The sequence below is a fragment of the Callospermophilus lateralis genome, chromosome 18, assembly GCF_048772815.1.
Source record: "Callospermophilus lateralis isolate mCalLat2 chromosome 18, mCalLat2.hap1, whole genome shotgun sequence".
NCBI lineage: Eukaryota > Metazoa > Chordata > Mammalia > Rodentia > Sciuridae > Callospermophilus > Callospermophilus lateralis.
This window is the reverse complement of record NC_135322.1, coordinates 49,559,384-49,578,139: the sequence shown is the minus strand read 5'-3', so window position 1 is coordinate 49,578,139 and position 18,756 is coordinate 49,559,384. Positions and strand designations below refer to the sequence as shown.

At 53.5% G+C, this 18,756-nt stretch overlaps 1 protein-coding gene across 3 annotated transcripts; it reads right to left on the bottom strand.

The window, feature by feature from the left end:
- Window positions 1-1,002: 1,002 nt before the first annotated feature.
- Ripor1 (RHO family interacting cell polarization regulator 1) lies at window positions 1,003-16,741 on the bottom strand. 3 transcript variants are annotated; one of them, XM_076839143.2, is made up of 22 exons: window positions 16,634-16,741; window positions 8,711-8,837; window positions 8,438-8,590; window positions 8,195-8,273; window positions 7,736-7,759; window positions 7,587-7,640; window positions 7,302-7,454; window positions 7,142-7,205; window positions 7,019-7,062; window positions 6,799-6,924; window positions 6,153-6,301; window positions 5,950-6,079; window positions 4,507-5,865; window positions 4,295-4,416; window positions 3,378-3,513; window positions 2,965-3,100; window positions 2,659-2,820; window positions 2,257-2,415; window positions 1,927-2,123; window positions 1,755-1,838; window positions 1,556-1,646; window positions 1,003-1,415 (listed from the first exon to the last, which is right to left on the bottom strand). In XM_076839143.2, exons 2-22 carry the CDS (start codon window positions 8,812-8,814, stop codon window positions 1,318-1,320), a joined length of 3,624 nt encoding a protein of 1,207 aa, XP_076695258.2. In that variant the 5' UTR covers window positions 8,815-8,837; window positions 16,634-16,741; the 3' UTR covers window positions 1,003-1,317. The 3 variants fall into 3 exon arrangements, with proteins under 3 accessions (XP_076695258.2, XP_076695257.2, XP_076695256.2); XM_076839142.2 differs by lacking the exon at window positions 16,634-16,741 and adding an exon at window positions 9,675-9,897 and having other exon boundaries at window positions 4,295-4,413; XM_076839141.2 differs by lacking the exon at window positions 16,634-16,741 and adding an exon at window positions 9,675-9,871.
- Window positions 16,742-18,756: the final 2,015 nt, after the last annotated feature.

The following is an 18,756-nucleotide window of genomic DNA, read 5'->3' as shown; positions in this document are numbered from 1 at the left end:
TTCTTAGGGATCTGGGTCAACCTGTACCTCCCCACATAACTATTGGTACCTGATTGGCTCTTCCAGAGTGCAGGCACACATGTATTCCCTGCAACACTTGTATGCACATGTTGTGACATAAATGTGCTCCCACCACAGGCACTGAGACACCAGAGTGGGCTCAGGGAGGGAGAGGCCCTGTCCATGCACTATCTCCTTAGCCGTGGATAGTGGAAGTTCTGAAAGGAGATGGGAAAGGATAGAGGGTATATTTCTCTACTTGGGTGTGGGTCTCCCCTCTTTGGAACATGCCTGCCATCCTGTAGTCTCATTCCATCCTTCCACAGGTTCTTAACCTCCTGGGTTAACACATTCATGTACCAAGCAACTCTAGGGTTAAGGAACCACCTTCCAGGAGCCCTGCTTCCTGCACAGCACAGATCTGCCATCTGTTGGAAGCCACAGGGTTCAGCAAATTTGTTATTACAGAGAATGAGGCAGCCCAGGGAGGGAAAGGACTTTGTCCTGGGTGACAGGACAGATATCTGGGTCTCCAGCCTCCCTTTGGCAAGATTCTCCTCTCCCTGGCTCCCCAGTCTCCAGTAGGTACTTCTCTTCCCAGAACACCCAGAAGCCTGGCATCCACTGATGCAGCTCTGCTGCCCCCTCGTGGCCCGAAGTGCAGTCACATCATGCAGGCTTTTCCTGCCTGCTTCCCTTCTGCTCCCTGGCCACATATGTTCCCGGGATTGGCACCCTTTGGGCCTCTCTGAGCCAACTCCACAGTTCAGCTCCACCCACAGCTGTTGTTCCTAGGCCCAGCTGCAGGCTGAGCCTCTTTAGCAATGCTTTCTACACTTTTCCCCTGCTCTCTTCCCCAAACCCAGTTCCCAGCCTCTGGGCTTTCTTCCACCAGGATTTCCAGGGCAAGTATGAATGCTGTTGTCACAGCTGGAGTGTGGACACACCATTGTCAGGAAGGGCATGTCAGAGGGTCAGGAGTGCATGTAGGAAAGATTTTTTTTTTTTTTAAATTTTATTTTCTGTAAAACTCTGTAAATAAAATACAAAACCAAGGGATGTGGTGAGGCAGAGGCAGGGTAACCAGGCCCTGGACACTCTGTGGCAAGGGATGTGCTGAGCCGAGGCTGGGAGGCACTTGACTTCAGGCACTGACTCTACCAACCCCAAGGGCAACAGAAGAATATATTAGATTTTCATTGATAGGAATCTGTGGGGAGGGAGGGGTTTCTGGAGCCAGCCCTCACCCACCCTGCCAGTGCCTGGTGAGCCCTGAAAGTAGGGGCAAGGAGCAGTAGGAGTATGTGTATGGAGAGTTTAGAATGCTGTACTGGCCATGCTGCTGGGCCCAAAAATTCGGGGCAGGGCATCCAATGACTCTTCCAACCGTCGGTGAGCAGACTGTCCTTCTTCCCCTGTAATACATGAGGATGAGATCAGGAGTGGCCCTAGACTCATCCTGTCCCTTCCATCTCCAGCCCTATCTCACCCTATTCCCATAAGCTAAGATGTCCCAGAATCCACCTGACCCACATCGTCCATCTCCTAGCCTTACCACACTGCTGCAGGCTCTGACGGGCAGCTTCCCTTACAGCTTCTGTGTCTGTTTGGCACAGGTACACCAGGGGCTCAATGCCCTCAGGAGCCTATCAGGGAACAGAATATCAAGGTGGGTTCAGTGAAGCAGGTAGGAAGGGCCCAGGGGTGGGAGTGCCAGAGGGGAGAGAAAAGGTGGATGGGTTGTCAGAGTTCACCTTGATACAGCCCAGGGCCAGGCAGCCAGCCACTCGGATCTGTATATCTTCATCTTCAAGCTGATCCAGGAAGCATAGGAGGGCCTGGGCAAGAGCAGGAAAGCAGATTTTATCAGATAGTGGGAACCCAGGACCCTAGTCCTTGCCTTCAAGGAAGCCCTGCCCGACTCACCCTTTCCCGGAAGGCAGGACCCAGGGACAGGCTCCGGAGCTGGGTACTGACAGCAGCCATGACCTTGTTGTTGCCATGGACAAGCAGGGAGCTGAGGGCCCGAAGCCCATCCTTTTGCAGACGCCCCTCTGGTGCCAATCTTAGGGCCTTCAGCACAATAGCCTGGTCATCAGAATTCAGATTCCGCACCAGTAATACTGAAAGAAGGAAGGAAATGGAGAGTTGGGACAAGGTGGCAAGACAGGAGCCTCCTAGGATCAGAGGCCTTGTTCTTAAGTCTCATCCACACCCTCAGATACACTCATTTTGTGATCAAGGCCACTGCCTCACCCTCCTCAGCAGTCTCAGTTACATAGGTCTCCATGGAAGGGCTGTCCAAGGCTTCCACATAACTCCAGAACTGGAAGATAGTGAGCTGCTCCCCAGGGCTTGGTTGGGGCCTCCTGGGCAGTTTCTGCCCCAGGGCATCCTCCAGGAACTTCACACACACTGTGGAAGGCAGTGCCACAGTCAGGATGGGTCCAGGCTTTTAGTAGCAAAAGAATGCTCCCGTCCCATGCTCACTTGCAGAGTCTCCCTGCCTGCACACCCTAGCCACATGGGCACAGTCCTTTGTTATTTCTCCCTAGCACTCAGCTCATATGTCTGTTTGGGTTGACTTGGCCTTCCCTGAGGTCTCTGTCATCAGGGAGCCAAGGAAGGACAGAAGGGGCGGGTAGACAGCCCACTCACCAGCCTCGGCTAAGCCTGGCTGGCGCAAGGAGAGACGGGCACCATACTGGCGGCAGAAGGTGAGGAGCACCCGCTCCACAGGGCAGATGAAGGGGCTGAGTCCCTCTGTGCACTGGTCCCAGAAGGCCAGGAAGCCGGGCCGAGAGGCTGAGAACTGTACCACTGTGGGGAGGTGGAAGGAAGCGGGTAGGAAATCATCAGCAACAGGGCAAATGGAGGAGGGGGCAGACAGACATGTAGATAGGAGTGGGATAAGATAGGAGCTTCAAGATGGGCACCAGAGCTCAGGTGCATAAGGGTCCTTACCATCTTGGGCAGAGGTGGCAGGGATCTCCCATAGCCTGCTAAGCTCGCATACTGCCTCAAGCACTCGGGCTTCCCGCAGCAGCCGCTCCAGGGCCCATGCCTCCTGGCAGCGAAGGGGCCCAAATGTGCCCAATTTCTGAAGAACAGGGGTGGCTGAGTAGTTCAGACCCTGGGTAGAGCTTGGGAGAGATGGAGTCCAGGGACTACAAGCAGAAGCATGCATTGGGAGAGACTGGGAGGTGGGGAGGGAAACCAGAATGTGGGAGGTCTTCCATTCAGCAAGAGCCAAATGCCAGAATCTTGGGACATTAGGGTATGGAACTCAGAGGAGTCAGAGAGGACCAGGATTAGAGTGCAGGCTCTCTGGAACAAAGGGTACAAGGGAAGGGCAGAGGAAATAACACTAGCCTCACCAGTAGGAGGCGGCTGCAGTGGTGTAGATGCTGGACCAAAGCAGCATCCAGAGCTGGACACCCCGTGCTGAGGGGACAAGCACTGGGTGAGTCTGAGCTGTCCTCAGCCCCAGCCTCCTGGTGGTTGCTTGGAGGCCTGAGAGAAAAAAATGGGGTCAACCCCTCCAAAAGCAAACATCACCATCCGGTCACCAGTTTTATTAAGCTCCTCCCATCCCAGAATGAAAGAACACAATAATGCACAGACAAGACAATTGGTAAGTTCAAGGAGGAAGGGGCTGTAACCAGCAGGAAGTAGCAGGGTTGTCAGTTTGCCCTGTGGCACCTCCAACTAGGACCCCAGGGAGCTGCCAGGGTTGGGATGGGCAGAAGTAAGGTGGAATGGTTTATAACATGAGGACTGTAAAGGGTGCACGACATGGGGCCAGAACCTGGGAGGGAGGAGGGACTGGACACGACTCTCAAACCAGAGTTGGTAAGGGTCACTCCAGGACTGAGAGCTGAGGGATTGGCACCTCCAGGAGAGTTGGGATTGAGACAGAGAGGACCGATGCTGGAGCATGCAAGGAATGTAGGGATGCACAGAAAGAGCTCCTTCAGAGGGTAGGTCCAAGGTGAAGCCAACAGAAAGAGGAGGGGCAGGAGGCTCACAAGCTGATGGGGACTGATGGGGGAGGGACTCATTGCAGAGATGAGGAGCTGGATGGCCAGAAGCACTGGAGATAGATGGGGTTGGAGACGTGGGCATCAAGGACACACGAGATACATGGGAGGAGTGATCACAGCTGCCAACAAATCCATCCTCATGCATTCTACCTTGGCCCCACTTTACTTGTTCCCACATCTGCTCCTCTATCTGACATAGCCTTACCTCTTCCCCTTCATCTCTTTCCTCTCATTAGCCCTCACAGTCTTACCTGTCCCCAGGACCATCATTGTCTTCATCTTCATCTTCATTGAGGAAGCTGAAGCTCTCCAAGGCATGCTCCACAGTGATACTGAGACTGGAGGCTCGGCTGCGAGTCAGGCCTTGTCTCTGCTAGGGTAGTAAAGCAAGTGAGAACTGCTGCTGTACTACCTGACTGCCCTCCCTGTGCTGCCCCAGCCCAGCTAGCCCAGCCCTCCTTACCAAAAGCAGACTCTCCAGCCGAGTCACCTCCTGCTCCAAGCCCTGCAGCTCTGGAAACTGGCCACGATAGTCATCCAGAGTAGCCATTACAGCCCCCAGGGCTTCCTCCAGTCTCCTGTCCCCAGTCCCTTCAATTGCCCCTGGGACTGAGGCTTGAGTAGCTGTGGCCGGGCTAAGTTCTGAATGCTGGGGTATAGGAGCTAAGGGTGAGGGAGGGGAGCTTAGGTTCTGAAGGATGGGTTCTGGGGGATCTGGGGCAGGGCTTATGAGAGGTTTCCAGCCAGAAGAGACAGGACTTGGGTAGTAAGTGCTGGAGGCTGTGGGTTTTGCCTGAATACAGGGAGTGGAGACTGAGTAGCTACAGGGGTTAGTGCCTGAGAGGGTGACATCTGTAGAGAGGGTGGGAAGTATAGCAATGTCCCCAGAAGTGGAAGAGTTTACAGTTGTAAAGGTGGAGTGTGTGGTTTGGACTACTGGGCCCACAGCATTGCAGGTAGGACTTGTAGTGGTATGAGTTGACATTCTGGCTTCGTTTGTGGGGTTTGCAGTGGTATGGGTGGGGCCTGCAGTGGTATGGATAGGATTTGTGGTAGTATGGGTAGAGCTTGTAGTGGTATGGATGGGACTTGGAGTAGTGTGGTTCCACCCTGCCATGGTCTGGGTTGAGCCTGTAGTAGTGGGGATAGAGCCAGTAGTGGTGAGGGTAGAGAGTAATGGCTTGGTGGTAGAACCTGTAGTAGTGGACATGAAGCCTGGAGCACTATTGATAGGGCTTATGGCACTACACGTGGAGTTTATAGTGGTATGGGTGGGGCTTGGCAGCTTAGAAGGGCTAGAATCTGTGGCCTTATGAACTGAATCTTGATGTTCAGATGGGACAAGGTCTATAGATGTGGACATGGGGCTGGTAGTACTGAAAGTGGGGCTTGTGGCAGAATGGCCAGTGTCTGGGACAGAAGGAACACACTTGGGGCACTCCTGGGTGGGATCTGGGTGTATAGGTGAGCTAGGCCCTAGGGTTAGGCTTTCTGAACCCCCAGCCTCCACTGAAGCCTCAGCTAAGGCAGCGTCCACACTGGCCTCACTGATGTGGCTCAGAGTCCGGCTATAGGGGGCATGCCCATTGGCTAAAACTGGGGCCATGGCCCCCACCTCATCCATAGGCCCAGAGCTGAGGGTCTCAGGCCTTCGGAAGGCAACTTGGATGGGCAGAGGTTCAGGCTGCTGCATCAGGGGCCTGGGGGCTGATGAGTGGCGAGCAGTGCCTGAGAGCTGTGGGCTAGATGAGTCATCTGAAGATTCAGATGACAGGGACCATGCTGTTCCATTCTCCAGTTCCTCCTGCCGCCTTAGCATATTCTAAGAGAGAAGGAAGAACATTTCAGAACCATCCCAGAAAAGCCTCTGGGAAATGAAGAGGCCTAGGTCTGGATTGTGACTCACATAGAAGGCCTGCTCCCGAAGTGAGGGTGTGTCTGGTGGGCTCTGGCTATAGGTGGAGAAGCGCTTGGTGACAGTGGAAGCTTTGTTGACAGTAGAAGCAGCAGAGGGCTGGTCATCCTTGTCAAAGGGGCTGAGGAAAAAGAGGCCGTTAGCAGTGCCACAACCCTTCTGGCCCTGCCCCTAAGACCTTTAGCTCCACCAACCTCCATGTGACTTCTAGGCTGAGTTTGATGGTGCCAAGGTCATTGATGTCCACAGCTACAACCTGGGGCAGGGCAGCAAACAGATCCTTGGTTTCACAGGAGACACTGCCCACAATTACATGGTTGGCCAGGCCCTTCAGTTCTGTCACCTGTAGCCAAGAATGTACAGTGGGATCACAGGGATGCAGGGGCCATGAGTTCCTGATAATCAGAGATCTGCATATGTGTAGATGGTCACAGGGTCATGGGGCCACGAGGATTAGAATTCTCAGGGTCATAGAGCCATGGAGGCTTGAAGCAGTCTGGTAACATGGAGATAATAAAGGTCTGAGTTGGTAGGGTCATTGAGATCAAGCCAGTCATAATCTCAAGGGGGCTCAGGGGATCAATATTCAGAGTCGGAAGATCATGAGGCAGTTATAGGATCAAGGAAACCATGAAGATAGAAATCACAAAGATTGTCCTCAATGACACAGAGATCATCACAGGGTCATGAAGGTTGAGGGGTCATACATTCACAGAGCCAGAGCCATGGAGCCATGAGGACATCACAAGGGTAAGGGTCTCAGGAAGATTACAAAGGGGTTCACAAGGTCATGAAGTTTACAGAACCACAGTGTCCTACAGACACTGGTAGAGAAGTCACCTTGATGGACAGGAATTCTGTGAGCAGAGGAAGAAAGACGGTTTCTTCACTGTCCCACACCTGCTTTCCACTACCCTCAATGCGGCCCCGTAGTTTCCAACGCTGACGGCCATATTTCATGCAGATCTGAAGAAATAGGCAGGATGAAGCAACCCTTGGAGTTGCAGAGATGCAAGGGCCATGACCTCCATCCCCCCACTCTCCCTGGGCATCCTCATACCTCATACTGATCGCCTACACACAGCCTGGCAAAGCCTGCCAGCCCTGGGAGTAAGGGGAGAATTAGATGTGCCATGTTGAGCACACTCCCTCCTGATTCCCAACTGCCCCCACAATTTAGTACCTTTCATCCGGAGATGAAACTCGCCCAGCTGTGACTCCAGCTCGCTCTCCAGCATACACATGCTCTGGGAGGAAGGGGTAGGGACAGGAGGGAATGAAGAATCAATCCCTCTCACCAGCCCTGCCACACCCCACGCCTACTTCAGTGACTCCTCTCTCACCTCTGTATACTCTCGATGTCCCCGGGTGGCCTCAGCTAGGCTGTCCCGGGCCTCTCGGCTCCCTGGAGATCCAGTGCTATAGGCACGGACCATGTTGTAGGCACCATCCCGGAGACGCCGCTGGACACAGTATGCTTCATAGAGCTCATCAATCTGGGAAAGTGAGGGGGGAACTGAGAATCATTACTGGGGTTGCTCACTCAGAGACTTGCACCCTGCCCCCAATTTCCCTATGCTACCCAAAACCCACTCCCATCCCACTCTGCACTCATGCTGCACAAGTACCTTGCTGGCATGGAACTCCAATCGTCTCAGGAAGCGTTCAATGGACTTGACTTGCTGGGGGAAAGGTGGGTCAGGAGGGGCCATAGGCCCAAGGCCCCTTCCCCTCCCCATGAGCCAACCCCTTCCAACACTATTCTATATTCACTCACCTTGTCCAAGTCATATAGAAAGCCCTACAGAGAAAAACAAGAAGAGGTATTTAGGAGGTATAACGAGGACTACACCAGGGGCACTTGCCCACCCAGACCTATCCTTCAAGACCCAGCAGAAGCATTCCCTCCTCTGCAAGCTTTTCCTTTTTCCCCAGGAAAAAACCCTGGCCCTCTTCTTACTACTATTACAACTTATTCTCCTCTTGTCCTGTCTGTGGGGATCCAACCTCCCCCACTGAGAGCTTCTATAAGCAGCACTGCTCTCAAGTAGAAAGTGTGCAAAGCAAAGAAGTTTGGAGAAATGCCCTCGGCCTTTCCTAATACTCCCTTTTCAACTCATACCTGGACATAGTTACCACAGAAAATAGCCCAGCTGTCACACAGGCTGGCCCTGCCCAGCCCTCACAATGGCAAAGGCAAAGGGCATTAGTCCAGAGCATCCCTACCATCACTCACCAGACGGGAGTTCCTCTTGGACTCCTTTATCTGCCCCTGGAGTTTCTCCTGCTCTTGCTGGTGCACTTCCAAGTAGGCTCTAGAGAAAGAGGTGACAAGAGTCAACTCACTTCTCCAGTCTCTAGCTGCCTAAGGTACTGACAGTAGGAGAGGGTGCCGAACTGGGGAAATGTCTTACTAACACAAAGAGTTAGGGACTTGGGGAGGAATCCTAGGACAAAAGGTGGGAAGGGAGTTGCTTACGTCAGGCCCTGCTTAAGGGCAGCATACACCAGGTCCAGCCGCTCTGGCTGCGGCACCTTAGGGGCTGGGTGAGCCACAGAAAACATCCTGGACACCCGGGAGAGCGTTGGGGGCTTTCGTGGAGGCCCCGGCGGGTTGAAGACTTGGAAGTTCCTGAAGAAGAGGCTGCCTTAAGAAAAGGACAAGCAGGAGTCCCCCAAACCCTCACTACATACCCAGTCCCAATCCCATCGATTCTCTTGACCCAACCATTAATTCCCCTCCACTGCGTACCTGAGCCCGCGCTCGTGGCTGCCGAGGACGCCTGCGAAGGACTGGCTCCTATTGACCCGGGCACTGAGCAGGCGGCGCTGCGGCCGCACCGACAGGGACATCATGGAATGAGTCCTCGCGGGGCTCCCTAGGGATGGCGGGGGTGGGGTGTCCAGCACCAGTCGAGTCCCTGAAGCCCCCACCCTGCGGCCGAGTCCCAAGGCTGGAGGAGGTCCTTCCAGTCACCAGGTACAGCCCCAGGGGGCTCCTGCCTTGGTCTTCCTAGCCCGCCGGTCCCCGCTCTAATGACAGGGCAGCTGCGGGCGACTCAGCCTCGGACTCAGCGTGGACTCGGCTCGGCCCCCACTTCCTGCCGTGATGCGGACTCCGCCTGCCCCAGGGCAGGAAGGTGGGGTCGCGCAGGGACCCTCCTCCGGCTGGGAAGGGGCAGGAAAGGGGCGGAGCGCGCAAAGAATGTGCGGAAGCGCCTGTTTACCCGAGGGCGGGGCGGCCTCTCCAGCCCTGCCCCTGATCGCCCCCACCAAGTGGACCCGAGAGCTAGTGCCCCCACCGCGAGAGGCCAAGGGAGGTTACGGGGCGGGGCAGGGAGAGCCCTGTGGAGCTACCGGACAGGCCCGGCCGGCATGGGCCTGGCTGCTGCGACTCCTCCGTCCAGAGTAAACTGCTCCCCTAGCTCCCACCCGCTCCCAGGCGCTGCGACGCCAGGGCCCTCGGGGCTGGGTGCCGGGGGTTTCCCAGAGTGGGGGGCAGTGCTGAGAAGTGCCCCGCCCCCTTCACTTTCCTGTAGTGGCTGAAACCTGGAAACTGAGTCACGGACGCACCCCTTCACCCTTGCCTTTGGCAAGGAAGGATCCTTGGCAAATCCCACCCGCTCCGGCGAAACACGCAACCCCTGGCCCCCAAAATCTGGCCTGCATCCAACGTGGCCAACCCCGAGACTTAGCAGCCCCAGACTGGGTCCTACCTCTCTTCTTGGCGCTCATGGTAAGTATTAGACAGTCCCCGTCCCGAGGTCCTTCCCCGCGTCCCTGACCGCCAGGGCCACTAGGTGCGGGCCCCACTGGGCTCCGCGCTCGCTCCCCGCCGCTCTGGCTTGGCTCCTCTTGTCGCCTCCCCCCGCCCAGTTCCTGCCGCCTGACTCAACCCGCCGGGATGGGGCGGGACCGGCCGGACTAGGGGGGCACCAGGCCTCGGCCCGCCTGGTCTCTGGGAGTGGTGACCAGGGGGAGAGGACTGACTTGGGGTCAGGAGTGCGTGTGAAGGGAGTTGAGCACGAGGATGGATAGAATGAGGAAACCGCTGGGGACAGTTAAGACTAGGTAGCTCTAGCTGGGCGTGGTGGCGCACTCCTCACAATCCCAGTGGTTCGGGAAGCTGAGGCAGGAGGATGGAGCATTCAAGGCCAGCCTCAACAATTTAGGAAGACCCTGTCTCAAAATAAAAAGTAAAAAGGCTGGGGATGTGGCTCAGTGGTTAAGCGCCCCTGAGTTTAATTCCTGGTACCCCACAGCTAGCACAAAAAAAAAAAAAAAAAGTAGGTAGCTCTAAGAGTGGCTGTTGAGGGCTGTGGAGTAAAGTCAACATACAGAGGGCTGAAAGCTGGGGTTCTAAGTGTGTGAAACGTAGAGAGTTGAGCGTGGGGGATTCTGACCAGAGAGACTGCCAACGGAGGGTGGAGAGTAAGGTGCTGAGTATGAGAGATCTGGAAAGCTGAGTAGAGAGAGGGGCTGAAAGTGTGGGACTAGATTAACCCCATATTATATGTTACTTTCCCAAGAAGGAGGTGGAAAAGGAACTAGGTGCAAGAATCCCACAGCCCCCTGAACCACTGCCACTCTGTACCCATAAGATGGGTGCTCAGTCTGGGCACTCCTCTTAAGCCCAAGAAAGAGGATCAGGTCCTACTCCCCCATCCAGGGTCTTGTCTCTAGCCAGAGCTGCATCCTAGGGCTGAGGCCCTGGCCTTCTGGTCCCCAACTCATGGGCCCCTTAGGCTCTGAATTCCCTTGGTGCTTGCTCCCGATATCTCTTTCTTGACTATCTTTGTCCACCTCCAGTATGGATAGAGATCACCATGTCAAGGGTCCATTGGATACCCCATCCTCTGACCATGGAAGGGCTACTCATAAACTCCTACTCCATAAACACTCCTGCTTCTTAGGCCCAATTCTGCCACACTGTGTTTACTTTCTCACCCAGCCCAGGTTGGGTTCAGGAATCTGATTATGTAGTAAATCCATCAATCCCCTTACAGATTCAGCTATAAGAGGTCCAAGGACCCCAGTTCAGGAAATGCCATCCTCTTCTACTACCTTGGATACTGGGTACCTTGCACCTACTGGTGATCTATGCATTCCCACAGATTGTTCAGGCAGCCAACATTGACCATTCTGCTCCTTTCAGCCATCTCCTTGGGAACACCCCAGCCTTATCATCTGCTCTTGAATGCCCCTTTCCTAAACCACATCCACATGTCCACAGCCTCCAAGCTCTCTCCATCACTCTCATTTCACCTGCTTTTTACCTGAGACCTCTGGTCCCTTGAGCCCTTAGCTCATTTATTCAGATATTCACTAAGTGACATACTTGAGCCAAGTATGTGCCAGTCACTGGAGATACAGCCTAGAATTTCACAGACACCACCCTGCATGAAGCTCGAAGTCCGCCTCTGCTTTCTTTCTCTCTGCCAGCTCCCTCCTACCTTCTCTATCTTCATTGCATACCCTCCTCCCAGCCTGCATCTACTGCCACCCTTCCATCACTTGCCTGCTGCTACTATCCTCAGCACTCTGTGCCTCTATCCTGCCTCGCAGAAACTAACGCTGGCAACCCAACTCCCTGTCTTTGCTGCACCAGCACACAGCCTAGAGGGAGCTGCCAAAGGTCTTGGCTCAGCAGGCTGGCTCAAACCACAGAGCAGTTCTCAACCCCAGTCAGTCCTTACTTCCCACCTGGTAAATCGTCCTGTATGACCCAAGTCTCTTTCTCCCTTCTCATAGAAATGAGTGTTTCATGGGGCTGGGGTTGTGGCTTAGCGGTAGAGCGCTCGCCTAGCATGCGCAGGGCCCTGGGTTCGATCCTCAGCACTACATAAAACTAAATGTTTGGAATAAATGTATTGTGTTCAACTACAACAACAAAAAAATAAACAAGAAAAAAGAAATTAGTGTTTCAGATTTTCTCCACATGTCTCCAAGCTCAAGTCACTCCCACATGAAATGAAAACAACCCTGGAAACTATCCAAGTGTCCATCAATAAACAACAAGAATTACTAAATATCAAAAAAATGAAAACATACCATTTCATGCAGCAATATGGGTGAATCTTACAGTGAGTGGGGGGAAAGGGCACAGAGAGAACTTATGTATGATCCCCTTGATAATGAAGTTCAAAAACAGGCAAAAGTAATCTATATTGACAGAAGTCAGATTGTAGTTACCCTTGGATTGCAGTGTCTGGAAGGTGGCACAAGGGGTCTTCCAAGGTATCGGCAATGTTCCATTTCCTGCTCTGAGTTCTATTTCCTGATCCTATGTGGGCATATTTCTTTGCAAAAAAACGTATCAATTGTACACTTAGGACATATAAACTTTCTCTCTCCCTTCCCTCTGTGTGTATGTCTATGTGTATATGAAACAAACAAACAAACAAACAAACAGGGTCTCACTGTGTTTCCCGTGGTTGAATTCCTGAGCTCAAATGATATTTCTGCCTTAGCCTCCCGAGTAAGCTGGGACTAAAGGGAACATGCCACCATACCTGACTACTTACTAGTATGTATATATGTGTGTGCATGTATATATGTATGTATGTGTGTGTGTGTGTGTATATATATATATATATATATATATATATATATATATATATATTTGGATTTAATAATAAAGTTGGATTTATATGAATAATATAAGGGCTGGGGGTATAGCTCAGTGGTAAAGTATGTGCTTGCATGCTGAAGGTCTTGGGTTTGATCTCCAGCAGCGCCTGTACACACTCACGGGTAAATAAGTAACTACAAAAAGAAATAACCTCCTGTGGACCTTGTGTCTCCTTCCAGCTACCCCATTCTTCACCCCATCTCTCCTCTCCTTTCTAAGCAGAATTTCTGGAGAAGCAGTTCACCACACTTGCTTACTACTTTTCTCACCCTGGTCCATGTTCTCCACCCTTCCCTGACTGGTCCAGACAAGGTTACCAGTGACTTCCCTTTTGTTGAATCAATCCAGTGTCTAATGTTTAGTCCTTATTCTGCAAGATCTCAGCTAAAGCTTTTGACTTGGTGGGTCTTTCTCTTCTTTAAACCCTTTGTCCCCTTGAATTTCAAGAGGTAATAAACTCCTGGTTTTGTACCTTCTGCTCTGGCTGCATATTTTCTTTCTTTCTTTCTTTCTTTTTTTTTTTTTTTGGTACCAGGGATTGAACTCAGGGACACTCCCCAACCATTGAGCCCCACTCCCAGCCCTATTTTGTATTTTCTTTAGAGAAAGGGTCTCATTAAGTTGCTGAGGCTGGCCTTGAATTTGCGCTCTTTCTGCCTCAGCTTCCCAAGTAGTTGGGATTGCTGGTGTGCACCACCACACCCAGCCCAACTGTTCATTCTTTATCTAGTAACAACACTCTGTTCTGAAAATTTTAGTCACCTGGTAATGCCAAACCCCCCCGCCTTTTTTTTTTTTTTCTTCAGTGCTTTCTATATGCCAGGTACTGTGCTTTACAGATGCCATCTAATTCTGGCAACAACACTATTAATTTACTAATATAAATTCTATTAACCCCATTTCACAGCTGAGAAACCTGAGGCTAACTGCCTCTGTGACCTCGTGCAAGACACTTCTTAAGCTTTGGACTTCAGATACCCCTAAAAATGAGGCTAATAATAACAACTGTTACCACTACCTTAGAGGGCTGCTGGGAAGACAGTAAGATAACTCCCTTGTGTAGGGAATGTTTGAGAAAGGGAGAATTGTATGTGGGGTAGGAAAGTTGGGATAGACATCTACCTCTCATTTTTAGCACACAACCATTGTGAACTGCTGTCATTATTAATTATTATTACATAGCTAGTAAGTGACAGAGCCAGGATTCAAACTCTATATCTTTAATATTCCTTTTTTTGGACTCTTGAGAAACATCCTCAGCTACCTCCTGCCCCAAAGTTAAAGCCCACACTCTTAACATGACCATAAGGCCCTTTGAGGCCTATCTCCTCCCTGCCAATGCCCTGCCCCCCAGCAGCTGTGAACCCCTCATACCTGAAAGGTTCTTCAGCACCTAAGCAGCAGCCCCTATTGCTCCTGCCCTCTTCACTATTCTCAACCTAATCAACTCTTCCTTCTCCAGGTCTGACTCTCTAACTTCTTCCTCCAGAAAGTCTGCCTGGAGTTGGTTCCCCCTTCGGGGGCACCTCCATAGCTTCCTCTCTTTGACCCCAAGGCCACATAACTCAGTTGTCAGTTCTTCTTTAGGATTGGTCTTTCCACCAGACTGAATCCTGAGGGAGCTGGCATCTGTCTGCTTGGCTTCTTACTATAACCTATTGGATCCTCCACCAAGGCCTCAGCCCCTGGGAGATGGAGGAGGGAGGGAGCTGAGTGGGGGAGCTGGGCTGCCTGAACACAGAAAGAGGATCCTGACCTGTTGGAAAGGGGTCACCTATAGGAGAGTTGGGGTTGGCTCCGCTGCCCCACCTACTCTCTGTTACCATCAGCAAGTAGGGTACTGCTTCCCCTAAACTGGGGCAAGGTGGAAGGGCCCTGGGATTCTGTCTCAAGCAAGCTGATTGTCCCACCAATTTTCTTTCTCTTGCTAGGGCTCTGCTGCCACCTATACCCAAGTCCCACAGAAGCGAGATTGTGTAACTGCTGGTAGAGACTCCCCCTTAATGACCATCAAAATGCACCTCTGACTGACCATTTCAGAGGGTGGGTAGGCAGGATCTCCCCTACTGAGGGTGGATAGGAAGAACTTAACTCCTTGAGCTAAGGGAGAGGGGGGCCATGTCAGCGGGTGAGAGCAAGGGTCTGAGTTCATGTCCTCCCTACAGTCTGGTCTAGACATGGGAAGGAACTCAGGTCCCTGGTCCTGAAAGGTTAGGGGGCTTGCAGCACAGCCAGACCAGGGCAGCAGTGAATGGAACCCTGACCTGTCTGCATGACATCAATTATTGGCCCCCCAAAACCTCCTATAGCCAAGACTGGCACACCCTGTGGGGCAGAAGGTGCGGCGAGGCCACCGGCACTGCCCAGCTCTGTGGTATGCCAGGCCAGCCGCCTGACCGGGAGTCCCCCCACCCCTCCCCGGCGAGCCCCGCCCCGCCGCAGGGCAGCCCCAGGCAGAGGTAAACAGATACTAAAAATAATCTGGGCCTGGGGCGGCTGCAAGAAAGGGGTCGCTCCTGAGTCTGCCTCTGTCTCTATGGCAACTGCCCCAAACCCGGCTGCTGACGTCATTCCGCAGCTGCCAACCAGAGCGTGTAGGGAAGAAGGGAGGGGGTGCTGCGCGGCCTGGGACCCCCCACCCCGGAACCGGGCGGAGGCGGCCTGGAGGCCTCACTTCCTGCCGGCCTCCTCCCTGGTCAGCTGGTCACATTCCCTGTCCCGCCGCACGCTGGGAGCGGGGCGGTCTCCCCCCGAGCTTAGTCTGAGCCGCGGCGGGGGAACGGGGCCGCGGTGACTCACTCGCGCCCTCCCCGCCTGCTTTTCCACCTGAGCAGGACCCAGCCCGACACCCTGCGGGCAACCCTTACTCCCACCCAAGCCCAGACCCTTGGGACGATTCATCAGGCTTCTCTCTCCCGCCGCTGCCCACAGGACCCAGGACCCGTAGGGAATTGCAAGAGGGAGCCATGCCAGTCCTTCTTATTCCACTGGAGTATTTTATACTTTAATCCTCAATTTTCACACACTCACCACATCGTCAAATACTCCGAAGATGGATAGTGCCGAGGCAGAGATTCAGATCTAATTCCCGCTTCTCCCCAAACCGGCTGTGTGACCTTGAGAATGTTACTAACCTCTCTGGGCCTGCTTATGCATCTGCCAGATGGTCATAACCCTCCTCAACAAGCCGTGCCTGAGCTGATTGCGGCAGGCCCAGGGCACAGCCCCACAGATAGTGGCCAGGGCACCGTTATTGTTATATTAGACTGCACACTGTAGGTGTTGGGGGTGGGGGGCAGCCTGGACACATCAGAAGTGGCTTGGAAAGGTCAGTAAGAGGGTCAGGCTTCAACTGGGACAGGAGGTCAGAAGGTGCTGAAGATGACTTAGCCTGGCTTCTAGCCCAAGTGAGCAGCCCCTTCCCCAAACCAGTTCTGCAGGGTGCTCAGGCCTGGCTGCTTGCCGAGTCCCCACAGCAACCTCCTTTCCAGGGTCTGATCCAGGACCCCGCCAGGACGATTTTCTCCGGATTCATCTACGCCAGGTCTGGAAGGAGAGCACGGCCTCGGGCCAGGCTCAGTCACCGCGGTCCCCGCCTCAGAGCAGATTAGATCCTCCAGCGGGGCCAGGATAATTAGCCGCTTGCAATCCCCCTCCCAATAGATCAGCCTTCCCCTCCGCAAGGGCCGCGAGCTCCCAGAGAGCGCCCTACCGAGGCCCAGGCTGGCGCCTCGGCCCACCCTCCGGCCTGATCCACCCCAGGGCACCAGGGCACCAGCCACCAGGGCCTTGCCGTGGGAGGCAAGGAGGCAGCGTCTGGCGCTGCAGTCCAGAAGGCGGCGGCTTTTGTGGAGCGAAGCTGTGTCCTTCGCGCCCGGGGGGAGGGGAGGAAAGAACAGCGCGCAGGGGTCCCAGGAACCAGGCAAGGAGGGACAGGGCCGCAGATCCCAGATCCACGGGGCGGCGCCGGTGGGAAAAGCACCGGAACCGCCGCGCCCGCCCCCCTCCCGGGCTTCGGTCCCCGGAAACCGCGCGGACACTCACATGGCTGCGCTGGGCTGCGAGGACCTCGCGCTCTCGGTGCGCGCTAGGCGCTGCCTGGCCTGGTCGCGCCGCAGCTGCCGCTGTCGCCGCAGCCGCCGGCGCCTGCTCCTCCCGCCGCCCCGCCCCTCCCTTTGCCCGCTGGGCCCCTCCTCCAGCGCTCCCCCGGCTCCAGCACCCCTGGAAGCGCCCACGGCTCGCTCCGCCCTCTCGGGTAACGGGGCAAGCTGGTGGCCCGCCCAGTCCGCCAGCTTGTAGGGAGAGGAGATCTTGGCAGACGCAAGGGCGTCCGCGGGAATGGGGTAGCTTTTTGGAAGCCACACGCAGATCTTAAAGTGGGAACGCTAAGGAACCCCTCCTGTTAGTTCCTTCCCAAGTCCCTACTGCTGTAGAGACCTTTCAGACCCGGTGTCTGTGGCCATGTGAAATGGGTCTAGTGCTGTTTGTGTTGGTTTTGGGGAAGGCGAGAGGAAGATTAGAAGCCTAGCTATTTGACACCTTCTGTGTCCAGACCATGAACCCCATACCTCCCTGCTTTTCAGCCGGCCTCAGTTTCCCCACTGTGAGATCAGGCTGCCCTTTCTGTCATTGTCTGGCTGGTAAGCCTGGGCTCATAGCTAGATCATGCATTCACTGCTCATTGGGTTTTGGTTCCTGGAGAGTCTCAGGCTGTGCTCCTGGGGCATTGGTGGGGACCCTGACAGGATTCGTATTTGCAGACTTGGGGCACATGTTGGCCATGGGGGCCAGAACCCATCTTTCCTAAAGCCTTCACTGGCATGCTAGCTCTCCCCAGGAGTAGGTCGAGGTGGAGCTAAGAGCTGATTTCGCCCTCGGTTTAAAGGCTAGCTCCATTCTCCCACCCCTCCTATATTAATCAGACACAACTGACCTCCAAACCTGGGTACCCTGAGTCCCCACCATAGTCCTATTCATCTTTAGAGGCAAGTCAGGCATACCCAGAAGTGGCAGAGGAACTTTAAGAGGTTTTTTAATATCTGTCCCTGACCCATGTCCTGAGAGCTTTTTCCGACAATCCAGTATGGTAGAGAACCTCTGGGCACTGACATCCCCTCCATCCCAGGCTCTTACCAGAGACACCCCTCAGCCTCTCCCAGTTCTCCACTTCTCCCAAAGCCCTCATCTTAGTCTTCTTTTCTCCAGAGCCCCATCTGTTCCAGAGCCTTGGACCCATCAGTTCTCATGTTTGTCTAAGGATACCCTCTTTTTCCTTTGCCCTCATCTTTGCAAAGCACCATTTTTTTTTTTTTTTTTTTTGGCCAGGCCATAGACTGAACCTCATTGGAATTCTCAAACTGGCACCAATTGGCCTCTGACCACCTCTAAAGTCACCTCCTCAGCAAAGCATCCTCCAAGCCCTTTCTTTGCACATCCCCTCCTCTTGCCACTCTCTGTACAGCTTCCAGTCAGTTCCCTTCATGCCACTCACCAGGGACAGGCAGTAAACATACCCATGTGTGCTCAGGGGCTTGATTGTGGGTCTCTAAGTAACAAAGAGACAGGAACCATAGAAGTCCTTGACACTATTGTCCTGGATTATAGCGGAAATTCGGGAATTTTTGTTTCTTTTGCAGTACTGGGGATTGACTCAGGTGCTTTACCACTGCGTTACAACCCCAGACCTTTATATTTTCTTATTTTGAGACAGGGTCTCTCTAAGTTGCCCAGGCTAGTCTCAAACTTGAGATCCTCCTGTTTGGGGTTACAAGATATATGCCACCACACCCAGCAAGTGAGTGTTCTGTCATTCATTAATTCAACAAATATCTCCTGAGCATCTAAGGCTGGGCATACTGGTCGCTGGAGTGACGGTGGCATAGAGCTATGGCTGTCCATATGCCATTGCCCAGGGCTCAGCAGAGCACTGTCTGAAGAATCTTTCTCAGTCCAAAATTCTGGAATTCCTTTTCTAGAAAACACCCACATTTCCATTATTATTATTATTATTATTATTATTATTATTGGTAGAGATCGAACCCATGCATGTAGGCCTCATGCATGATAGGCTAGAGCTCTATAATGAGCTACATCCCCAGCCCTAAAATCTCTATTTTTTTAAATACTTTTTTTTTAAGAGAGAGAGAGAGAGAATTTTTTAATATGTA